Raw genomic sequence first — 24,826 nt, 5'->3', positions numbered from 1 at the left:
TTAGCCAGTTCCCTGCTTCAGATGGCAAGGCTCACTTCCTGTAAGACGTCCCTGAGGAGAAGCCACATGGACCTACCCTGATGCAGCCCTGGGTGCTGGAGTAGCCGTTTGGAGGCCCCTGTCCGTGCTGAGATGCTTATACGTTCACTGACTCAGCTTTCCTCCTGCAGTCAGCGTCATAGTATGTGCTTTGTGAGACAGAGGAGGACTTTGTGGATTGGTGTGGGCATTAATGTTGGACTTGTGGGTTTGGACAGCACTGGGTTGGGATGTTTTCCTGATGCACACTTAACCTTTATATAAAATTCTCTCTTATACATGAGTTTCTGTGGGTTTGTTTCTCTAAAGTACCCAGACTGACACATTACTCACAAAAAATTCCATTCATCATCAATAAAAAAAGAAATGGATCTATCTCACAGCCCTTGCCATCCAGTTGATGCCAACAGAGTAGAACTTCCCCTGAGTTTCCGAGGCTGCAACTCCAAACGGAGTAAAAAGCCTCATCTTTCACCTGAGGAACAGTTGGAAGTTTTGAACTGCTGACCTTGCAATTAACAGCCCCAAATTAGTAATCACTGTGTCACCAGATACTATAACATACATGAACATTAAAAAATTTACACTAAATGAAAGAAGCCATTTGTATGCAATGCACAGAAAAGAGAAATCTCTATAAACATAAATGACCAAAGTGCTGGCCTGGGCCTGGGGGAGGCAGCAGGGGTGACTGCAAATGCGTGCCCAGCTCTTTTTAGGGGGTGCAACTCTCCTGAGACTGGAGTGTGGTGATAGTGGCACAGTTCTGTACATTTACAAAAGCACAATTGAATTGTACACTGACGCGGATAATTTTTTAAGTACACGTACTATGATTTTAAAAGATTAACAATATAGAGTTGTCCAAACTCAGTAACTATTCAAAATTAGTACATTACATTGCATGTAAGGGTACTCAGTTTTTGTTTCTGTAATGAATGTAGTTTATTTTAGTGCTATTTTGCAATAAAGTACCCTAACAAGTGAAAGAAAATATAAATAGAGAATCTCGAATTCCTGTAGTCAAGTAGGGAACAATTTAATGTTATTGAATCACACCCCGTTTATGTCTAAGAATTATATGAAATTTCTTAAAGACAAAATGGTCCAAATGTCAAAGCATGTATGTTGGATTTTTGGCTCCTTTTTTAATCTGCCCCAGAGGTCCTGAGACCAGTTGCGTGGGCTGTTGTAAAGAGTGAGCATACACCCTGCTAGAATACTACGTGAGCACACACCCTGCTAAAATACTAAGTGAGCACACACCCTGCTAGAATACTACGTGAGCACACACCCTGCTAGAATACTACGTGAGCGCACACCCTGTTAGAATACTACGTGAGCACACACCCTGCTAGAATACTACGTGAGCGCACACCCTGCTAGAATACTACGTGAGCACACAACCTGCTAAAATACTACGTGAGCACACACCCTACTAGAATACTACGTGAGCACACACCCTGCTAGAATACTACGTGAGCATACACCCTGCCAAATACTACGTGAGCACACACCCTGCTAGAATACTACGTGAGCACACACCCTGCTAAAATACTAAGTGAGCACACACCCTGCTAGAATACTACGTGAGCACACACCCTGCCAAACACTACTTGAGCATCGGTGGGGTTCCTGATGTCAGAATAAATGCAGGGAGGATCACGGGGCCAGCCCTGCTATGGGACACAATGTCCCTCACTGACCCATGGCGCTGGGGGTGGGGGCCAACACTGGAGACACAGTGTGGGAGTTGTGCCCCATCAACCCCACTATCCTGAGGCTAAACACTAAGGGCATGCATGCAGCAGAACAGCAAGGGGAATAGGGCAATGAGGTCCCCAGAGAATACCAAAAATCAACTTTGGGGTCAGGGTGTGACACCCCATCAGACTTGACAGGAAAATACTCCTAAGGGTCAACAAACAGATCTTGAACTATTTACATGTTTTTCTCTTTTTTTTGTCATAAGTTTTTTTTATTGTTGTTGCTTTATTCTGTTGCTTTGATTTGCTCTTGTTTTTGTGCATATTATTATGGCTGCAGGTCTATCTAGATAAGATAGGCTGGATAAACAATCTGGACGAGAAAACAACAGACCAACAGTTCCGGGGGTACATGGGAGAGGGGGAGGCAGGGGAAAGGAAGTGGGTGTTAACAAACCCAGGGACAAGGGAACAACAAGTGATCCAATAACAAATGATCCAAAATCGGTGGCAAGCAGGGTATAGGAGGCCTGGCAGGGCTTGAAGAGGGGAAATGTAACTGAGAGGAATCACTGAAACCCAAATGAAGCCTGAACATGCTAGTGAGACAAGACGAAAGTAATAAAAGGAAATGAAGGAAAGAACTAGGAGGAAAGGGGCATTTGTAGAGGTCTAAATACAGGCATGTACATATGTAAACATATTTATATATGACGATGGGGAAATAGATCTATGTGCCTATAACTACAGGCTTAGTATTAAGATAGCAGATGGACACTGGGCCTCTACTCAAATACTCCCTCAATTCAAGAACACTTTGTTCTATTAAAGTGGCATTCCATGATGCTCATCTTACCAAACACGATTGATGAACACAAAGCGGGTGCGTAAGCAAATGTGGTGAAAAAAGTTGATGGAGCCTGGCTATTGAAAGATATATGGTCTGGGGTCTTAAAGGCTTGAAGATAAACAAGCAGCCATCTACCTGAGAAGCAACAAAGCCCACATGAAAGAAACACACCAGCCCTGTGTGATCACAAGATGTTGATAGGATCAGGTATCAGGCATCAAAGAACAAAAAATCATATCATTATGAATGAGGGACAGTGCAGAGTTTAGACCCAAAGCCCATTTGTAGGCAGCTGGACATCCCCTTACAGAAGGGTCTCAGGGAAGAGATGAGCCACTCAGGGTGCAGTATAGCACCGATGAAATATACAACTTTTCTCTGCCATCTGAGTGTGGTGTTGCTCCAACTTCACCAGGTCATCTCATAAGACTTTCAGGATCAAGAGATTCCTGGCCAAGAAACAAAAGCAGAATTGGCGCATTCCCCAATGGATTCGAATGAAACCCAGTAATAAGATCAGGTAAAACTCCAAGAGAAGACATTGGAGAAGAACCAGGCTGGGTTTGTAAGGAGCCCCTGAGGGATGGCACGCATGGTCACATTTTTCCAGGCTCAAAGCATGTGTTGCATTAAGACTTTTGTCCCTATCTGATCAATGGAATGTCTACTGGCAGATAATCTGGTTTATTCCTTGGTTTTTACTTCCTCATCAAGTTTAAGAATAAATAATGTAAGGCTGTTGATTTGAAAAATAAAAAAGAAATATACAACTTTCCTCAAATTCTTTAATGCTTCCTCCCCACTATCATGATCCCCATTCTACCTTACAAATCCGACTAGACCAGAGCATGTACACTGGTACAGATCAGAGCTGGAAACACAGGAAATCTAGGACAGATAAACCCCTCAGGACCAATAATGAGAGTAGCGACACCAGGAGGGTAAGAGAAAGGTGGGAAAGCGGGGGGGCGGGGGGGAGGGGAAACTGATCACAATGATTACATAAAACCCCCCTATCTGAGGGGCAGATAACAGAAAAGTGGGTGCAAGGAGACATCGGTCAGTATAAGACATGAAAAAGTAATAATTTATAAATTATCAAGGGTTCATCAGAGAGAGAGGGGATAAAATGAGGAGCTGATGCCAAGGGCTCAAGTAGAAAGAAAATGTTTTGGAAATGAGAATGGCAAAAAATGTACAAATGTACTTGACGCAGTGGATGACTGTATGGATTGTGATAAGAGTTGTACGAGCCCCCAAGAAAATGATTTAAGACATGTACACACACACACACACAATTACCAGTGAGATGCGGTTCCCCTTAGAATGGCGTAGATCTGGCCAATATACAGAGCCATAGATCTTTGTGGGAGCCTTCCATGAAGAAGCAGGTGGGTTGGAACCACTGATAGTTCATTTAGCAGCCAGGATCCAATGCAGGACCCATGCCCATAAGAAGTGCACATGAAGATGGACAGCGGGATAGGAAGGGCTGCAGGGAACTGAGCAGATCAGTAAGGTTGCATTCCTCAGCTGCTCAGCTTGTCTTTTGGCTTGAATCCAATCACCGGTGGTATTTTCAAACTGCATTATTCAGGCCAGGATCTCAAAGCACTTGCCAACAAACATTAATCCTCAATATACTCTGAGGAGCCAGACTGAAAACCAAATTACTATCTATATAGGGATGAAGAGAAAATTGAGCTTGAAGGAGTATTGGCTTTTCTTTCCATAAAACTTTAATGGCTAATTTATTTGCCAAACGTTCTCCTGAGCATTGGTGCTTTGGGAGTCACGGATGCATGATGAGCGTCCTCAAACAGCCGACTGCTGCAACTTGAAAGGACCCATTGCGAGTTGTGACTCATTTGTAAGCCTGAACATGCTATATCTGAATGTATGAATCAGCCTCTGGAAGTATAAGTTTACGCAGTATTACATTACCATCAACCGCAAATCACTAATCCATTGATGAGATGCTTAGAGCTTACTTAGCAACAGCTGAAACTTGACATGGTACAAAATAATCTAATTATGCTGTATACTTTAATAAGTCAAGATGTCAGCAGGATGTTTCCCCAGCATCGTGATGCATATTTTATGGCTACTTTTGCAAATACTGAAGAAACTTGATCACAGGTAACATGTTTCAAATTTCGGTAAATCAACAGGAAATGAGTCCCCCTTAATGAGAAGTGCTTGAAAAGGCATCTCTTAGAAAGTCTAGACATCTAAAATAAAATCCTGGATCCCTGGATGGGAGACCAATAGAGTGAGCTTGGTCTCTAAATGTGGTTTTACAGCACTAATTGTATGTAGTCACTCCTTCCTTATCTACATGCTTATGTTCCAAGGACTAGGCCACTCACTCTCTGCCATCGACTCAATTCTGACTCATGGAGACATAATTATAAGACAGCGAAGAACTGCCTTCGAGGGTCCCAAGACTGGAACTCTTCAATGGAGTAGAAAGCCCTATCTGTCTCCTGAGGGACTAGGCAGTTAGTTATGTGAAAACTGGAATGATGCAAAAATGGAGGATAACCATATCAAATCAAAAAGTGGAAGCTATTATCACTATATAACTGTCAAATTATATAATTACACAAAGACTAACTTATGTTATTGCGATTTATATAACTGTCAAACCAATGAAAGTCGGTGCTCATCCAAATTGACTTGACATGTAACTAACCAGCATTCCTCTCAACACTTACTTCAGTGTCCATTAATGTCAGATGCACACATTCATGTGCAAAATAGATTTTATTTACTACTTTTCATAAATGCAAAGTGTTGGACACCGAGTTAGCAAATGAGGAGCACCAAACCTGACTGCCACTGAGCCGGTTCCGTGGAGGACACAACCTTGTCCTCCAAGCACAGTCTTCTTTGTGCTCATATAGCTATCTACATGAAGATTATAGTATGTGCACTTTTATTATAGGCCTGATTTGACTGTAATATTTTAGAAGATACCATGTAATAAGGTTAAGTTTGAACTATCTTTCATAAATCACAACCCATGCAATAACAAAAAAAATGAAACACAATATAGAAGACTAATAGTGATGGAATTTTTTAAAAAGCCAAAGTCTAACTGGATTGTCCTAATGGAAGAAGTAAAATGGACTTTTCAAACATTGAATATGAAAATGGAAAATCACAAGTGAAACAAAGTGTATTGCGCAAGTTGTTTTTGATCATTTACGTATTACATGCCAAATTTATTTTCATCTGTTAATTTTTAGTGATGAAAAGAAAATCATTTATTCTTAATCATCTTAATGGATTAAGAATCTATGTTAATGCAGTTTAAATTAATAGCTTTTCAAAACAAGTTCCATTGTTTGCTTCTACAATTTTCCGACTTTCATAAAGAATAAACCACTCACAAGGAATTTTCAGAAATTTTCCCTCTTCACTGAGACCTATAACTTAATGCGTATTTAAATAAGAACAGTAAATTCATTTGGCCACTGAGTCTTAATTAAAAGAATGGATTCCAGTGACAAAAATAGTACCTAGCATCAACAATTGGTTAGATAGTATTACAATGTTTATTTTTCAGCTTGGAAACAAGGTCACCAAAATTCCAAGCTCATTAACCTCCCTTTTGTCTCCATCTCATCACCACCCCTTCTATGATGAGATGCATATCAAAAACGGAAGGAATATGTTGAACAAAGAAACACATTCTCAAACAATGAAGGATGCTGAAATCCCTTTCCACCCCTGAGACTTCCAGCTCCCTGAAAACAGGGCCAAATAAATGTGTTCCTTTCCTCTTGGGGGGGTCCCAATGCACACTCTAAGAACCCTTGTAGTAAAAAAAGCAAGCAAACAAAAACCATCTTTATCGTTGTTTAATGCAGCTCTGACTCACAGCTCTGACCCACTCTGAGCCCTCACAAAAGCACCCATTCACTGCCTTCAGGAACAATGTCCAGTGTGACGTAATTTTGGTGGCACACGTGTCTTTGCCATCTTTATAAAACTACAGAGGCAAACAAAAGGTACAAGTCAGGGCTGGATAATTAATGGCCAGTTTTGAGGATCCCAAGTTCTAGGGTGCAACTTTCTTTCAAGATTATATATATATATATTCATATTCATGAACATTTTCCTAATACTGTCTCATTAAATTTGTTGGTCTATGACCCAGTAAACATGCCATCAGGCAACAGAGCCAAGCCACACTCCCAGCCGGATTCACAATAATGTATTCTTGGGCCTGAAGTCCGAACTCAATACAAGGCCAATCTAACACCAGAGAGAAAGTGGGTGACAGTCCCTGGTTTGTCACATGTGGGCCACAGCAACACAGCCACATAGTCTGAACTCATTTTTATTACGCACGATGCCTCCTCGGGTCACTCACCCCGAATGAAAGAAAAACATCAACAAAAAGAATATTAAAGGTGTTCTTCAGATGAAATCGGGTATACATAATAGAGGACTCCACTAGGAAAGGCTCCCCTTTCAGAGAGACTGTTTCCAGGCCCCCTGACAAGATGGGGAAATGCTAGGAGACCCATGGAAGGGGAGGACAGGATGGGTTTGCAATGCAAACTCCCCATAGGCCTATGCTGCTTACAGAAGGTCTTCCTGTTAGGTGTTTTCGAATTTACTACAAGAAGATTTTCTACCTGGGGAAAATATCTTTTCATGTAAAGTGGGTGCTTGGACCAAAGACTGACAGGCAGTGGGGTGGGGGTGGGGTTATTCAAATGCAAATACCAAGTCAGAGAAGTGGGGAAGTTTTGTGTGGTATAGAGTATGACAAACTCTACAGAACAAAGGGTGGGGCAAGGGGTAAGCAGCCAGAAAATAAATATCCAGGTAATTTTCAAAAGCTAGTGATCGCGATGCCATTGAATACATTCTGCTCAACCAACAAAAACAGAAAACAAAACTCACTGCCATGGAGTCCTTGCTGACTCACGGGACCGTCTAGGACAGGAGAGAACCGACCCTGTGAGCTCTGAGATTGTTAACTCTTCAGGGGATTCGGAAGCTCAATGTTTCTCCCTCGGAGCAGCTGGTGGTTTTGAAGTGCCAACCTTGTGGTTAGTAAGTTAGTAGCTCAACTCATAACCGCGACACCATCAGGAATCATAGTGATGGTATGCTCAACATCCTAAAAATTATAAAATTTGTTTTCTTTGTGAAAAACAAAACAAAATGTTTTTTTCACATCTTTGTATCAAATAACCACAATCTGGAGATCTCGTGCAGCCAAATCAGAAGTAGAGTGATAAAACAGTATGGAGATTTTCTACAAGATGGGCTAAAAAGTTTTTTTCAGAAAAATGTTATCTTTTGTAGAGTGGGCTGATCCAGCCATTTCGTTTCCAGATTAAAAACTAAAATAAAATAAGTCAAAAGTAAGTCAAGTCAGGTAGTTTTTGAACTGAGCCCTAAATTTTCAAGTAGGACTAAGTCAGTGGGTCTCACTGATGTGTACGCTGTACGCATCTGCTGGCTACAGACATTCATTTTTGATATGTAATGAACAGTTTTCCTTTTCTTGCCTTTTATGAAAATAGGAACGGCCCATCAGTGAACAGTCTATGCATGCCAAAACCCACACATGATTTGGGCTGCTCAGCTTTGTCCCAGCTTGCCTAGGGCTTTCCGCATTTAATGAAAATAGATTTAAACAGTTAAGATGGACCATTTTTGAAAATTCTGGAATGGGACCAGTTTTGAGACTATTTTAATCGACTCTTAGAAAGCAGAAGCCTGAGTTCACCTATCTAGATGACTGCTTTTATCACCACCGTTACCTTCTTTTACAAGTGGTAAATTTAGGGCAATCTTTATAAACGAAATAATTAGATCTACTGAAGTCTTCCATATTTGTTCTTCAAAGTTTTAGGGACATCTGCTTCAGAAAATATCACAAGCCTCTAAATATCATGATTGCTAGGAAACAAAGCATTACCATAAGGACTATTCCTATCCTTAAAAAGAAATCATTAAACTTAAAATGCCATGATTTTGTAGTGAAATTCTCAAAATAGGGCTTCAAAAATACGATTCTTAAAAAATTAGCCAGCCACCACAGAATGTCCAATTAAAGCTGGAGAAGTCAATTAACCGACTAGCTTCACCATCCCCTCCAGTCTCCCTAACTCAGAAGAATCAGACTCGGTGTCATCTGGGTGATTCTGACTCATTGTAAGTAACCCTACAGGACAGAGCAGAATGCCCTCTGTGGATATCCCAGGCTATCGCTTTTGATGAGAGTAAAAACCTTTATCGTTCTCCCAAGTGGTTTCAAACAGTTGATTTTGTGGTTACCAGCCCAACGTACACCACTATCTCCCCCAGGGCTCTCAGACTACCTAAAATGAGTACAAATGCTTTTAAAAAAACAAACAAAAGCATAAAACGCATAAGGGCAACAAGCATAAGTGACAAATCAGTAACACAAAGAATCCAGAAAGTAGACTAGCAATCGATCATGGACTTGAGGAAACTGAACACTAGAGCAACAGAGAATACTTAAGTGGAAGACCATTTTGAATGGGACCCAACTCCCTCACCAAAGATTCAAGAATTGTTTGCATCTGAGGAGGTGTCAGGGAGCTTTGAGTACCTCCTTGAAAGCAAGGCTAATACCAGAGCTTCCAAATGAGGCAGCAGGTTCAAAGACTGCATAAAAGCTGTTCGAATCCTTGGTTCCATCTTCCACTGGATGGCTGGGTTTAATGCCTTTTCTCAAGCTACCAGTCTGCAAATCTCCTGACCAAGAGGGTAAAACAGAAGGTCTGAGACTGCAGGACACCAAACACAGGTGAACGGCAGGGCTACTTTCCTGAAACTAAGTAACGAGTAAATGGTTAAGTAATAACCATTCAATCGGTTGTCTTGGAGTCCTTTCTAACTCGTGTGTGTCAGAGTAGAATCCCTGTGTTCCGTAGGGATTTCAATGGCTTTTTTCCCCTCCCAGACATGGATCACTAGGTCTTTCTTCCAAGGCATCTCTAGCTGGACCCCAACCTCCAGCCCTTGAGTAAGCAGCCCGCTCGTTAACCCTTTACACCACAAAAGGCGTGCTCAACTAATTGTTGAAACCTTTGCTTCCTTGGTCTTTCAGTTCCCAAAATGAAGTCATTAGAGTCCCTTCATGACAGCTATAAAGCTTCCTTTTCTGTCAAGCAGATGGTCCAAGAAAAATATGAAGTATGTAAAAATACTGACATCAGTGTACTATGTCCTCACAAGCTCCCATTAGTGAAGCCACAGCCAACAAAAGCCAGTTCTGAAGAAATTCTTCACTCAGCTCTTTAGTTCTCCAGTCTCAAATAAGGATAGGAAGGACAGCTAGACATGTAAGAAAAACCTCTACAATAGAGACCAAAACTAAAGCCAATATGCATCTTTTGGAAGAAAAAACTGTAAGAGGAAAAAATAAGGGGGAAACATCAGAAACTCACTAAACGTCACAGAGAGACAATATGGTACACGTGTAACGTGAAAGCATGCTGCTCTTTTCTTAAAAATAAGCATCCACTTTTCAGCAAAGCAATAGAGAATGTTGTAAGAGGGACAGTGATGCTGGTGAAAGACCACACTTTAGAAACTCAATTGTTTATGATCAAAGGGGCAGCATTTTCCTGAGGACAAAGTTCAGAAAAGCTATGGAAGAAAGAAGTGAAAAGAGGAAACACACGGACGAGGTGAGATGCGCTGCTGCAGTGTGGGAACTGCAGTTAATGGCATGAAACAAAGTGTGCACGAGCTGTGGACTAGCTACGACTTTTGCTTTGGTTAACCTTCACCTAACAATAAAAGGGGTTTTTAATGAGCACTCGGAGATTGTAATACTAGAAATTATTACATAATTTCTTAGAAACAAAATCTCAATAGAGCTTTTCGATAACAAAATGACCCAAAAAATACACCAGATCCAGGGATGAAAAATTATATAAAAAGAAGATAAGAAAACTGGAATATTAATACAGAAGCACCAATAGTCAGACAATAAACATCTTACTGGTATTTTATGCTTTCCACCAAGATCGATCTGACATCAGCAATGATGTCTCTTGTTCCATGACTTCTTCTGAATCCAGACTGAACCTCTGGGCAGTTCCCTGTCAATGCAGTGCTGCAACAGATGGATGGTCTTCGGCAAAATTTTACTTGTATGTGATATTAATGACACTGTCCTGTAATCTGAGCATTCTGTTGGGTCATCTTTCTTTGATATGGGTAGAAATGAGGATCTTTTAGGTAGCCACGGAGATGTCTTCCAAATTTCCCTGGTATAGAGGAGTAAGTGCTTCCGGTGCTTCATCAGCTTGCCAAAGCATTTCCTTGAGCATTCCAACGATGCCTGGAGCCTTGTTTTAGGCTAATGCTGTCAGTGCAGCTTGAACGTCTTTCTTCAGTAACATTGCTCATATGGTCCCTCCTAAAATGGTAGAATGGAAGCTAGTTCTTTTTGGTACAGTTAATCTGTATTCTTTCATCTTCTCTTAATACTTTCCTCATCATTCAATATTTTGCCCATAAAATCTTTCAAAATTGCAACTTGAGGCTCGAATTTTTTCCCTTCAGTTCTTTCAGTTTAAGATATGTTGTGTGTATACTTCCATTTTTTGGTTTTCTAACTCGGTTTTTGAACATTCCATTATAATACTTGGTTTAATCTACTTGAGCTGACCTTTGAAATTTTCAATTCAGCTCTTTGACTTCATCAATTCTTCCATTAATTTGCCTATGCTACTCTATGATGAAGAACAAGTTTCAGATCTCTGCTGACATCCATTATGAATGTTTATTCCTTTCCTATCTTTTAAATGACTCTGTATTCTTCATGAATATTGCTGATGTCCTCCCACAGCTCTCTGTCATTTGTATGCCATGCAGTAAATCTGTTCTTGAGATTCTCAGTGGATACACTCATGGTCATGCTTTGGCTCCTGCGTATCGGTTTCATTTTCATTAGCTACAACCTGTACTTATGAATGAGCGGTTGGTGGTGAACTTCTCCCACAGATGCAGTCAATTTGATGACTATTCCATCTGGAGAAATCCATGTGTACAGTTGCCCCTTGTGTTTGAAAAGGGTATTTTCTATGAAGAAACTGCTGGTCTTGAAAAATTCTGTCATGTACTCTCAAGCTTCACTTCGCTCACTAAGATCATATTTTCCAACTACTGTTCCTTCCTCTTTGTTTCCAAATGCTGAATTCAAATATCTAATAAATGCATTTTGTTTGCATAGTTGGTCATCAGACTGAAGATGTTGATAGGAGTTTTCAATTTCTTCATCACTAGCTTTAGTGTTTGGTGCCCAAATTTGAAAGATGGTAGTATTGACGGGAGTGCCTTGAAAGTGGATAGGCATTATTGTATCACAGACAGCACTGTGTGTGCTTCATGATAGATTTGGGAATGTCCTTTTTGACAATAAATGCAGTGCCATTCCTCTTGATTATGTCATTCCCAATATAGTAAATCATATGATTTTCTGATTAAAAATAGTCAACACCAGCCCATTTCAGCATTCCATTTCATTTTTTATGAATTCCAATTTTTTCTAGCTTCACATTTCATACATCCCAAGTTCCAATTATTGGTAGAATTTTGCAGCTGCTTCTTTTTAATTGGAAACATGCTCACCAGCAAATGAGGGTCTCGGAGGCTTTCCTGCAAAGGCATTAGTCCAGCTACGTCATTAGGCTTGATTGCTTTGAGAAGGCAGCTCTTCCTTGGTCACATTTTGGGTGCCTGAAGAGCTCAGCATCTGGCACTCCCTCTGGCCCGGTTCTGCTTCTGTTCAGAAGGCTGTCAGTGGTTAATGCATCCAAAGTGGAGAGCTGATTTCTTTGACATAGCCTGTCCTCAGTGTAGACGCTCCTCTAAACCTGTTCACGTTGGGTGACCCTGCTGTCATTTGAAAGACCTGTGATATTTCTTCAAGCATCAAAAGGTACAAGCCAAAACAGTATGACAAAGTGACAGACACGAGGAGCCCTGGTTGTGCAGTGGCTGCGTATTGGGCTGCTAACTCCAAGGCTAGCAATTCAAAACCACCAGCTGCTCCTCAAGAGAAAGACAGGCTTTCTGTTCCTATAAAGAGTTACAGTTTCAGAAATCCATAGGGGCAATCCAATTCTACCCTGTCCTGTGGGGTCGCTATGAGTCGGCAAGGACTCCATGACAGTGGGCTTGCTTTTGTTCTATTGTGTATGTTTATCACAATGTTGCTCGCCAGCCTACTTGTGCGGGCCTCTGCTTTCTTCCTGAGGAGGCATAAGCACCCTGGAAGGGGTAGTCTCATCTTCACCCATAAGGATTGTCCCTCCTCTTCACTTTTAGGAACCAAGGGTGCATCATCTGTATTTTGCATCGTGTGAGTCTTTCTCCAACCATCATACAGTGTATCATCTCAGATTACTTGCTCAGCATAAAGACTGAATAAATGTGGAGAAAAGATACCATTTTGTTGCATATAATTCCCGATTTGAAATCATACACTGTGCCCTTGTTTTGTTCAAATTACTACTTTTTAGTAGGATTCCTCGTGCGCACAGATTTCTAAGCATACACCATTGCTTTCATGACTGTGGTTTTCATAGTCACTAACTTTTGTCAAGTCTTACATCAATTTAGCCACATTATCACAATAATTAGTATTTGTGACATTATATCATTTTTTAGAATGAAGTAGTATAGCAGTGAGTTTGATTTGAGTTTTGACATAGAGAAAAATAAACAAAAACTAAGTGATTAAGCAAAACTGAGAAAAAGAAAAGATATGTATAAAAGGCAGGGTTAGTATAATCTATTATAATATTTGACTGCATGTGCTATTTACATAGTTATAATAATATACACACTAATATACATCATTGAGATTTCTATAACTTACTGGAATGATGGAGATACAAGTTATTTGAGGGAAGTTGAAAAAGGAATGTAATCACACATATGGAAGTAAATTAGAAATTCAACTTTCACACTGGGAAATCAATAGTTAAGAACTGAACATTTAGATGTAGCAATATAAACACTATTATCTCAAAATATGGAAAGTGATTACCAAAGGAATAGAATAATCTAAAGTGATTTCTTCAGGAAAGCAGGATTGGGAATCGAGGGGCAGGGAGGCTTAAGGGTTTGTTCTTCTGTCTTTACAATATCTCTCATGTATATGTATGTACACCCACACTCAAACACATAGATATATTTACTCTTTGAGGTATGTGTATGTTAAAAAACAAATATAGTAGAAAACAGAAAAATTTAAAAACCTGGTTCCTATAAAGAACATTTAGATAATTAACAATCCCAGAAACTCTGTACCATCCCAATAACTGATGAACACGACAGGTACTATCACTGATGAACAGTATTGATACGATAACTGATGATAACTTTGACTCATTGTGCATCTTCTAACTCTGGAGAATAGATGTCTCGCTCTAGCCTACCTACACTCTCAGGCAATAAAGCATTGGCTTTGCTCACTATATTTTAAGAGTTTAATACAATAAAATTTGTCTATCCTAGCCAATAGTTACGGCAGCACAATTATAAATAAGCAGTAAAATCAACAAAACACTCAGATATATTCCCCAATGTTCAGACACGTTGTATCAACACTTTTCCACTGAATTTCTCTCTCTACCATAACCAGTCTACCACAGAAAATATTCCAGATTACCATTCAGCAAACATCTTCAATGGAAGTCTCCTGCGGTAATTATAGATCTCCAAATTCTGACACAGGAAACAAAGGTACCCTCAACTGAAAAATGGTCGAACGAGAAAGAAGAACACACATTCGGCAAGATATTTCTCTACACAAAAACCAAAAGAGAAGTGTGTCAGGGTGTTTGAAAAGCCCAGCATAGACTCCAAATCCCCAAGAATGAGGCACCATCCGCTTGACATCACCACATGGCAAATGGTGTTCTCAGGAAAAGAAGCAGACTTACCTTTCACAAGCTCGGACAGTCCATGCGGCAATTATCCATAATGAGATACTAAAAACCAAGAGTACCGTTCCCGGGCATATAGTCATCAAAGTCTTCATGACAAAACGCGTGTTGAAGTTTATCTTATTAAGCGCTCCGATGCTCCTAGAGGACGCATCCGTGAACAGTTTGCTGTGTAACAGCATGACTCTGGCAATCAGATAGAGTCTTAAGAACATTGGTATAGATAAAATAATATCCACATCAGCGGTGGTTGTGGATGGGGCATAGGAGAAGGCAAGCCGGGCCGTCCACGTGAACGTGTAATTCCCAGGAATGGGATGAATAGCACACACCAGTATCTCCAAGCAGATGAAGAAAATACGCTCATAAGTCATGGCTATTCTCCAGTCATCTGCTCCATTGTCCACCATGAACAACTGAAAAAATAAAGTAGAAAGTCAACTTCAGTATGGCATGAATGGGCCACAAGGGTTAGTGCAGATGTTAAAATTACACAAGAGGTGACTTTTAATATGCTTCGTAAATGCTAGCCAGGTATACTGTTTTTAGAAAATAAGTGTTGGCACAAAAGCAAAACTACACTTTGTAAAAATTAAAATACCAACGTGCCATAGAGGAGATGAAGTTAATGTGGAGTCTGCACTCCTGGACAGTCCCGTGAATAACGCCATTCTAAAATAAGGAGTTAGGGTCTATCCGGAATGCAATCCCCCCTTCAATGCAGTCCAAGATGTACTTACTCACTCTCCACCTTTAGGGTCTAGATTTAAACCATTGCATTCTTCTAACTATGACTCGGTGGGATCTACTTGAGTTTCTACATAATCACTGGTAACCTAAAAGTAACAATACTAGTATTCTTAGAGGCTATATTATTCTTGGCTTAAGAAAATAAAAATAAAGACACACAGGAGACTACAAATGAATGTGGGAAGACCATGTTGTTTAGTCTCCTCAACATCCCTCTATTTTCTGTCTCCATTCTTTTAGCCCCATTAGCCTTCCCATGGATTATTACTTTATCATCAATATTTCTTTAATGAAGGGTACTTTTTCTTATGAACAACAAAAAGATGATAGGCAAAAACACAGACACACTAAAGAATGCAGCTTGGTCATAACCAAGTGCAGTCCTTGGCAGTCTGTACACACCGGAGGCATCTGGAAGGCTGCCTTGTGGAGGCAACTGGCCTGGAGGGCCAGGAGAGGAGAATGCCAGCCCTCCTGCGCTGTTGGGAGATCCCCCCACAAGGAGGGCCTGGTTACTCAGAATGTCAATAGCGCTTCCCCACTGAGAAACACTGCATATTCTTTCCATTTCTGTAATGAAGGAAAATGAAATGAAGGCACACCCATAAGGCTGCAGTGCATTCTCAAGCAAAGCAAATCACAAAAAATAGAGGGCACAGCAGGGTGACGTGTGCCACATGCTTGGGGACTAGGGGCCCTCCTCTTCAATGTCAAGAGAGTAATTTCCCAGCCTTCAGACTATAGCAAATCCCCGATAGGCTAGTTATTCTGTGGTTTGTAGCGACTCCCCAGGCTATGTTTCAGTGACGTTTCCTCCACCAGTACTACTTTGCAAGTCTAGGTTTTGGTGATAAAACCTGTCACTTCTGTCTCATCCCTCAAGAGGGTGAACAACCAACAGATTGTCTCATCATAACTATGAAAATTTTGACAAATTGAGTTGTTATAATCATATAATCCTTTAAGTGTGCCTTTATTATAAGCTTTGACTTTAGGATCTCTGAGTGACGGATGCTCTAGCAGACGAGAGGAATCCTATTTTCCTAGTAGACAAGGAAAGAAACAGAGGATAAGTAAACTAGGACCAGTTGACTATAGAAATAGCCTCGGTCACCACTGTCAGTGTCTTCTTGGTATAAAGGACTTCAGTTATGTGGACATACAAGCGTTTTCATAGATGTAATGATAGATACTTTCTAAATTTTACCTGGGTGAGTAATTAGGGACTACTGTGTAGCTCTAATGGAACGTGACCTACAGTCTATTACGAAACTTACATCTGAAAGAATGGCCTTCAAACGGGTTACTGGGCGAGAACAGACTCTTTAAAGCAGCTGTCATCCCTTTCTTTGGAAACTGCCCAGGAGCTTATAAGAAAGCCAGTCTAGTACTTTAAGTCCAAATTTCAGTCTCTACCAAAAATGTTACTCCACTGCTTGATCATCTGCTTTTCTTCACCAAACTTGGCTCTAAATTGACTTGGCAGTCTGCAAAAATGCAAAGCCACCCCCAAAAGGGCTAAGTATCGCCAACGCTCCAGATAGTCAAAAGAATCTGTACCACAGATGATAAGCATAATTCCAGGAGAGGCATTTCCCACACCACTTAGGGCAACAGGAGCATAAATGTAGAAAAGGCCATTCCCGGGTACCTGGTACAGAAATGTCACTTTTAATATGTAACTTGGGTATACATGGTCACTTATCTTTTCCATGACTCAGAACACAGCTTCTACTATCAACTCACACAACTCTCCAGGCATTCACCGGTCCCTTCTCAAGCCCCCTGTTGTTGCTCGCTTGCCGTAAGACTGCCCTTTCCTTTTTTAAATCATTTTGCCTTTTTATTTATTTTAAATCATTTTATTGGGGGCTCATGCAACTCTTTTTTTTTTTTGAACAAGATCTGCATTTAATCAGTCTGATTTCATTTTCACCACATGGTATTATACACGGTCATCTGTTGAAACAGTTAACAGATCTTAGTTTAAAAAGTCATAGATAGTGTGAGCTCTGTATAAACTGGTGGATAGTTACTTCCTTGGTTTTGACTTAGAAGCCTCAACTTCACCGCCATGCAACTCTTGTCACAATCCATACATACATCAATTGTATAAAGCATATTTGTACATTTGTTACCCTCACCATTCTCAAAACATTTGCCCTCCACATAAGCCCCTGGCATCAGCTCCTCATTTCCCCCACTCCCTTCCTGTTCCCCCTCCTCATAAACCCTCGATAATTTATAAAGTATTATTTTGTTGTGTCTTACACTGTCCGACCTCTCCCTTCACCCACTTTTCTGTTGTCCGCCCCCTAGGGAGGAAGTTATATGTAGATCCCTGTAATCAGTTTCCCCTTTCTATCCCCATCCTACCTCCACCCTCGCGGTATCACCATTCTCACCACTTGTCCTACTTTGTTCTATTAAACTGGCATTCCATGATGCTTCTCTTCTCGACATGATCACTGAAGACAAAGCAGGCGCATAAGCAAATGTGGTGAAGAAAGCTGATGGAGCCCGGCTATCAAAAGAAATAGCGTCTGGGGTCTTAAAGGCTTGAAGATAAACAAGCGGCCATCTAGCTGAGAATCAACAAACCTCATATGGAAGAAGCACACTAGCCTGTGTGATCACAAGGTGCCAAAGGGATCAGTTATCAGGCCTCAAAGAACAAAAAAATCATATCATTGTGTGCTCACCTTCCCAATATGAGCACTGAAGACAAATGGGTACGTAAGCAAATGTGGCGAAGAAAGCTGATGGTGCCCGGCCATCAAAAGACTGCCTTTTTCTATTGGGTCATTATCTCACCACTGCTTTCCCCAGCTGCCTCACTTGCATTTACCTATCTGGAGCTTGTCCAGAAACTTTGTAGTCTAAGATTTTATTGCTTTGTGGGAACCAGGCCACCACACACTATGTCACCCAGTATTGGTCCCTATGCCTCTTAACATTTTCTCCAAACTATCTTATCTTTCCTGAAGGGCTGTTTGTTCCTTTCTCTCAAAGTTTCCATTTCCTCTCCAATATCTTGTCTCTTTGGGAGGAATGAGTTTGGCTCTGGTAATGTTTCCAAAGGCAATTCTACTGGACAGATAATATAGTTTGCATTCTCGCCTCTCAATTTATAATCATGTTCACACCTTGACTATTTATTAAAACCAAACCAGCGCAGCAAGTGAGAACCTCCATTGCAGCGGTTTTCCACCTGTGGCTCATGACCTCTTTGGGGATCGAACAACCCTTTCCCAGGGGTCATCCAATTCATCACAGTAGCAAAATTACAGCAATGAGGTAGCAACGAAACTTATTTTATGGTTTGGGGGGGGGGGTGGTCACCACAACACAAGGAACTGTGTTAAAGGGTTGAGAACCAAAGCTCTATTGGTTCTAAGCCTTCCTTACATTTTGGTCATTTCATCATTTCTCACTCATCCCTCAACACACTCCACCTGTCTTTTGCCCCTATAACACCACCAACACAACTCTTAAAAGTCACTAAATATATATATATTTAAAACATTTTATTAGGGGCTCATACAACTCTTATCACAATCCATACATATACATACATCAATTGCATAAAGCACATCCGTACATTCTTTTCCCTAATCATTTTCAAAGCATTTGCTCTCCACTTAAGCCCTTTGCATCAGGTCCTCTTTTTTTTCTCCTCCCTCCCACTAAATACATCTTACTTATATGATTCAGTCCTCTGTCAAAGAAATCCCCAAATCTAGGTGTGTGGTATTGGAAAGGCTCTAGCAAGGGTGCAGGCTAATCTCCATTTGGTACTGAATTAACAGAACTGAAAAATAAGCGGAATTCCAGCCACCACACGATTTCTGTGAGTTGATGGGTCAATCTGCACATACTCAGGTGGGATGAGGGAGCGGGGAGGGAGCATAGCAGTTGCTCTCACATAAACGGTCCCATCTCCAGCCTTGAAAGGTAAGAAAAACGATTTTCACAAAAATGTTCTCACAGGCTAGCTCAAGGATAGGACATCGAGAAATTCACTGATGCATGACTTGTAGGTACTAATGTGTGACTTACGGGTAATGTGGCCAGAGTGTTTCCTATATATAAAAGTCCTCCACAATTTCTGTACTTTGGGGCAATTTGTAATTTTGTAGATTGTTGCTTAACTGCAGTTGTAATATCCTACAGTGAATCCCTGCCTAAATTGCTCAGAGACTCATTCTTGCTATTTGACATTTGGGGATCGGAATTCTGAGATTCAAAGGTACATTTCTCTAAAAGCCCCCAAAAGTCAATGACCTGGTGCCTTTAATAGCAGTCTCTCAAGAGTTGCTGGCAGGTCAGTAGCATTTGCATCTCAAGTGTTTTATGTACAAGCTCGTCTAAACTCATGGAAGAATTTACCTCTACTAGTGGAAGGAGGAGAGACTCTGAGTGCAGGGCAACTCATTGTCCAAGAAATTTTATTCTTGTTGTTAGGTGCCATCAAGTCATTTCTGAATCATGGGCACCCTCCAAACACTACCCAGTGCTCCACCGTCCTCACAATTGTGATTATGGTAATTCCCGCGTAAGTATTGCCTGTTATAGTAATTATTGTTTCAGCCCACTGTACTAGCTACTGTGTCAATATAATTCCTGAATGGTTTTTTTTAACCTGGCTCACAGACCACACACACACACACACACACACACACACATATTTGCCTTTTTTTGTTATAAGAGTTTGCCTCTCACATACAATGTTCACTTTAAGTTTCCAGTAGCAATTGAAGGTCAGGACTAGCAATTCCTATGGAACTGTATAAGAATCCCACTTCTTCCTTCTTCCAAGAAAAACTAATTCTTGACCTGGGTTTTTTTAATTACTCAGTGGGGGTGGGGGTGACTTACTATAAATTAGTCTATTAGAAAAATGTACTGAAAAAAAGAAATCAGCAAAGCCTTAACAAAAGCAGAACAACAACAATAACAACAAAAAACACACAACATAAAATGCAAGCCCACCACCACTGAGTCAATTCCCACTCACAGTGATCCTACACAAGTTTTATAAAGCTGAGAATCTTTATGGGAACAGATAATAACTTTATCTTTCTTCAGTGGAGTGACCGCTGACCCTGCACTTAGCGGTCTATTGTTTACCAATCAGCACCAGCAGGGCTCCTATAAGGCCTTTTAAAAAGGCAAATTATAATAAATATCTTCTCTACAAGATCCTACAAAGCATGGAGAAGATGGGGTAAATAAACTTGATTTCTTATTTCCAGATGGTATTAATAGATTATAACACTTCTTAGCCTGACTTACCTTGACTGATTTAATGATAAGCAAGTGCTTACACAAATTAAACAGTCCTCATATTTCCAGGAATTAATGAAAATGAATTCATTCTAATAAACCTTTAATAGTCATATTAACCTTGAGAGCAGAAGGCGTCTTGGAAGAGCAGTGAACTAACTAGGCATTGGGTTGCTAACCACATGGTCACTAACAGATAAAGATGAAGCTATCTGCTCTCAGAGAGCTGGCAGCAGGCATGGTAGAATTTTGGCTTTTGAAAGCAAATTTTTCTAAGTAACTTAAATTGGATATTATAGGAAATATGTGTTATTTAAGAAAAATAAGTAATTTTATGAATAATAAGAAATTAAAAATTCACAGCCCTGAAAAATTTAAATTCCCAAATTCCCACAGCACTAGGAACACCCTAGTACAAAGTAAGAAAAAAAAAATAAAGTAAAAAGTCCTTCAAGACAGACTTAGCATAAGTGGATAAGCAGCTTAAGAGGCCCTCTAGAACGTGCTGATAACTCGGTCTGGCAAGATAGCTGCTTGACAACACAACCGGAGCTGCAGCCGTAAGAAGAACACTAACACAGGAGGCAGTGCCTCCCTGTTCCCGGGCAACCGCGTCAGACCTGTGCTGCGGGCGTGGAAAATAATGGAAACACGGCTTGGACAACATTTTCTAGAACCTCTGACCTTCAAGAATAGGTGAAAAATGAGGACATTAGAGAAACAACTTTGCTGCCTAGGCAGCTAAACAAGAACTTCTGAAATGACTCCTGTGCTTACAAGAATAAAATTCCTACATCAAGAAAACATTACCATCCACAACAGCTTCACAAAAGCTGAAGTATCTATGAATAAGAGTAAATAACACAATATCTGTATAAAGAAAACTACAGAGCATTAATACAAAAACCAAACAAACAAAAGAGATCTTCAGAAAACAGAATGCTAGCCCATGTTCAAGGATAGGAAGCCTCAATATTGTGAAAATGTCAATACTATTGAAAGCAGCCTAAAATCCAACACAATCCCAATCTAAATCCCAACATCATTCTTTAAAGAAATGGGAAAACTAATTACCAACTTCCTGTGAAGAGGGAAGAGGCCCAGGAGAAGCAAAGAACATCTCAAAAGGAGGAGCACAGTAGGTGGCCTTGCGCTACCTGACCTCAAAACCTACGACACGGCCACACTTGTCGAAAAAGCCTCTACTGTTAGAACGATAGAAATATACACCAGTGGCACAGGGCAGGAAACCCAGAAGCAAAAGCATCTGCCTAAAGACAGCTGATTTTCTACATAGACTCAATAAATAGTAAACGGGAAGGGGACGCCCTCTTCAAACTGGATAGTCATCTGCAGAAGAATGAAATGGGACCCAAACCTCACCCCACGCACAAAAACAAACCTGAATGCAAAACCCAAAGTTATCAGAATCGTCAATAAGAAAATTGGGACAAACCTTAGTGCAGGAAGTACATGGGTTATCAGACATAACAAAGACAGCACACACAATGGAAAACATAGTAGACGATTAGAGCCTATTAAGAATGAAACACTTGTGTACATCAAAAGATTTCATCAAAATAGTAAAGTGAGAGCCCATGGATTGAGAAAAGACACTTAGCAGTGACATAATGAACAAAGGATGAATTACTAGACTCTATAGAATTCTGAAACACCATAGCAAGGAAAAAAATAAATAACCCTCTTAAAAAGTGGACAAAGGGCCAGAATAGACAATTCACAAAAGATGACACCCAAATAGCTAACAAGCACATGGAGAAATGCTCTTATTCACTAGCCATCCTGGAAATGCAAATTAAAATGATGAGATACCAACTTACATCCACAATCATAGCTCAATTTAAAAAACAAACAAACAGAGAACAGCAAATGCTGGAGAGGGTGTGGAGAGACTGGACATCTCATAAAATGCTAGTGGATTTGTAAATGTTTTCAACCGCTGTGGAAAGTGATATGGCCATTCCTAAGACAACTGGAAATAGAAATGCCATATGACCCAGCAATATCATTGCTGGGAGCATACCCCAAAGAAAAAAGAGACGGATCACTAACAGACATATCCTCTCCCATGTTCATTACAACACAGTTCATAATAGCAAGAAGTTGGAAACAGCCCAAATGCCCATCAGTAGAAGAATGATAAAAAAAACAAAAACCTTTGGTATATACACACAATAGAATACTAAGCATCGCTAAAAAACAGTGATGTAACCACGAAACACGTCATGACATGGAGGGATGTGGAAACCATTATGCTGCGTGAAGTGAGTCAATCACAAAAGTTCAAATCCCGTGAGTCCACCGCTAGAAGGATACGCACCAAGGTGAAGGCAAGCTCTTGCTCTCAGGTCATGCATTCTGCTAACCAAGCCTGCCAAGTTGTGAGTAGGTAGTCACACTGGTGCCCATAAATCACACACCATCTTCTCTATATGTTTATCTTCAAAACTGTTTTAAAAGAGGCGTCCTCACTACAGCTGGGATTAGATTTCCAAGAGCGGAGGAAAAGAAGATGACCAGTTGGTAGCTGAAATTAAAAAATATGATGGGGTCCCCCAAGCCAGCAGCCATTCCTATCAGAGTGATGAGTATTACTGATGGGAAAATCAGGTCAGGAGGGAGTAAGGTAAGTATACACGTCTTCGAGAAGACACGGGCATTTCTGTTGATAGAAAAATGGGGAACATCAACCTCCTAATGGAGAAATAATGAATAACAATACTTTTAAGGATCCCAAGGGGAGAGTATGCCTGGTACTAGGCTTCTAAGAAGGCACTTTGATCCAAATTTCTGTACACCCCCATAGGGAACACGAATACTGGGACATTGAACCCTGGATTTTCGAGATGCACAACATACTTCAAAGGCCATGCCAGAGGGAATTGATATGGAAACCCCATTAGGTGAACTGGAATCCACCTCAAACACACCTGTACTCAAAGGACAAATTAAAGTCAAAATTATAAGGAGTGTGAAGCAGCAGAGGACAGTTATACTAAGAGCATAGACTTCTCAAGCTACCATTTACTTACTATTTCAGTGCCCCCCCTGATTTATTAAGATATGTATTATTCTGCAGATAAGTATCTGACATTGTGGATATTATTATTTGCTTAACCACCAATTCTCATTGATGTGCAAATCGTTTCCATTCCTGTAAGGATTTGATCTTGCAAGTCAATAATCCACGTACCATGATTTGTAGTTAGCCTACACTTGCTTAATGTCCCGTTCTCATTTCAAATACATTGCCATGGTCTAAATCAATGACACTACAAACAGAAGGGCCTTGTGCTCAAGGAAGATGACAGATAAGATTTTCTACCACAAATAACAAATATATCCCTAAAGTGAACAGAGGCAGCTAGAAAAGAGATTTAGGAATGGATTTGGGGCTTGCCCTTAATCCTAGCTCCCATCTAAGAGCAATCAGTTATTACAGACATGGCCCTGATTGATACTTGCCTGAAGGAAACGTAGAAGATATGGGCGCTGAAGCAAAGTGTGGTGAGGAAATTGAATGGTGCTTAGCTATCAGAAAGACTAGGCGCTGGGGCCTTGACAGCCTGTTTTCCAACAAGCAGCTGTCTAAGTGAGATGTCAACTAAGCGCACATGGAAGAAGCATACCATCATCTGTGATCCAGAGTGAAAAATATATCACCCAAATCTGAAGAAGACAGGGTATCAAAGCTTAAATTGTGAAATTCTGGTTTCAGAAGGCTATGGATGAACGTGGGAGCGCAAAATGCATTCACATGATTCATACAGAAAATAAGCCTCCGGGGATTCCCCTGTGACCATCCCCGATCGATGGGAATAGCCTGGTTCTTAGACAGAGAGCATGGAAGAGATGATGACAGGAGATTAGCTAAAATCTTGGCATTTGACCTCCCTTTGGCTACGCTTAGAGCTTAATCTGGTGTTACTTATTTTGTTTTTATTTCTTTTTTTCTACAGTGGGGATTGTCTGCGCTGTATTTCGCTATTGTCGGTAGTCTTCTTGACTCTCTGTTATGCATCTTTCTGTTTTTATTAAACCGAGGTCAGGTGACTCTATAGAGATTAGGATGAGGGTTCGTGGGGGTACGGCAAGGAGAGAAGAGGGAATGGAGAGCTGATATCAAAGAGCAGAAGAGAAGAAAATTCCTTGAAAATTAATATGGAAGCAATTGTGCAGCATGGCTTGATATGACTAATCTACTGAATGAT

At 40.6% G+C, this 24,826-nt stretch overlaps 1 protein-coding gene across 1 annotated transcript in view; it reads right to left on the bottom strand.

Annotated features, from left to right (window-relative positions):
• The window catches only part of KCNN2 (potassium calcium-activated channel subfamily N member 2), a 202,240-nt gene that overhangs the window by 118,918 nt on the left and 58,496 nt on the right, over positions 1-24,826 (bottom strand). Inside the window, exon 4 of the mRNA XM_075543082.1 lies at positions 14,556-14,974. Within this exon, the coding sequence (XP_075399197.1) occupies positions 14,556-14,974 (419 nt within the window). The remainder of the gene's footprint in view (positions 1-14,555; positions 14,975-24,826) is intronic.

Source organism: Tenrec ecaudatus, chromosome 2 (genome assembly GCF_050624435.1).
Source record: "Tenrec ecaudatus isolate mTenEca1 chromosome 2, mTenEca1.hap1, whole genome shotgun sequence".
NCBI classification, from domain to species: domain Eukaryota; kingdom Metazoa; phylum Chordata; class Mammalia; order Afrosoricida; family Tenrecidae; genus Tenrec; species Tenrec ecaudatus.
This window is presented reverse-complemented; position numbering and strand designations above follow the sequence as displayed.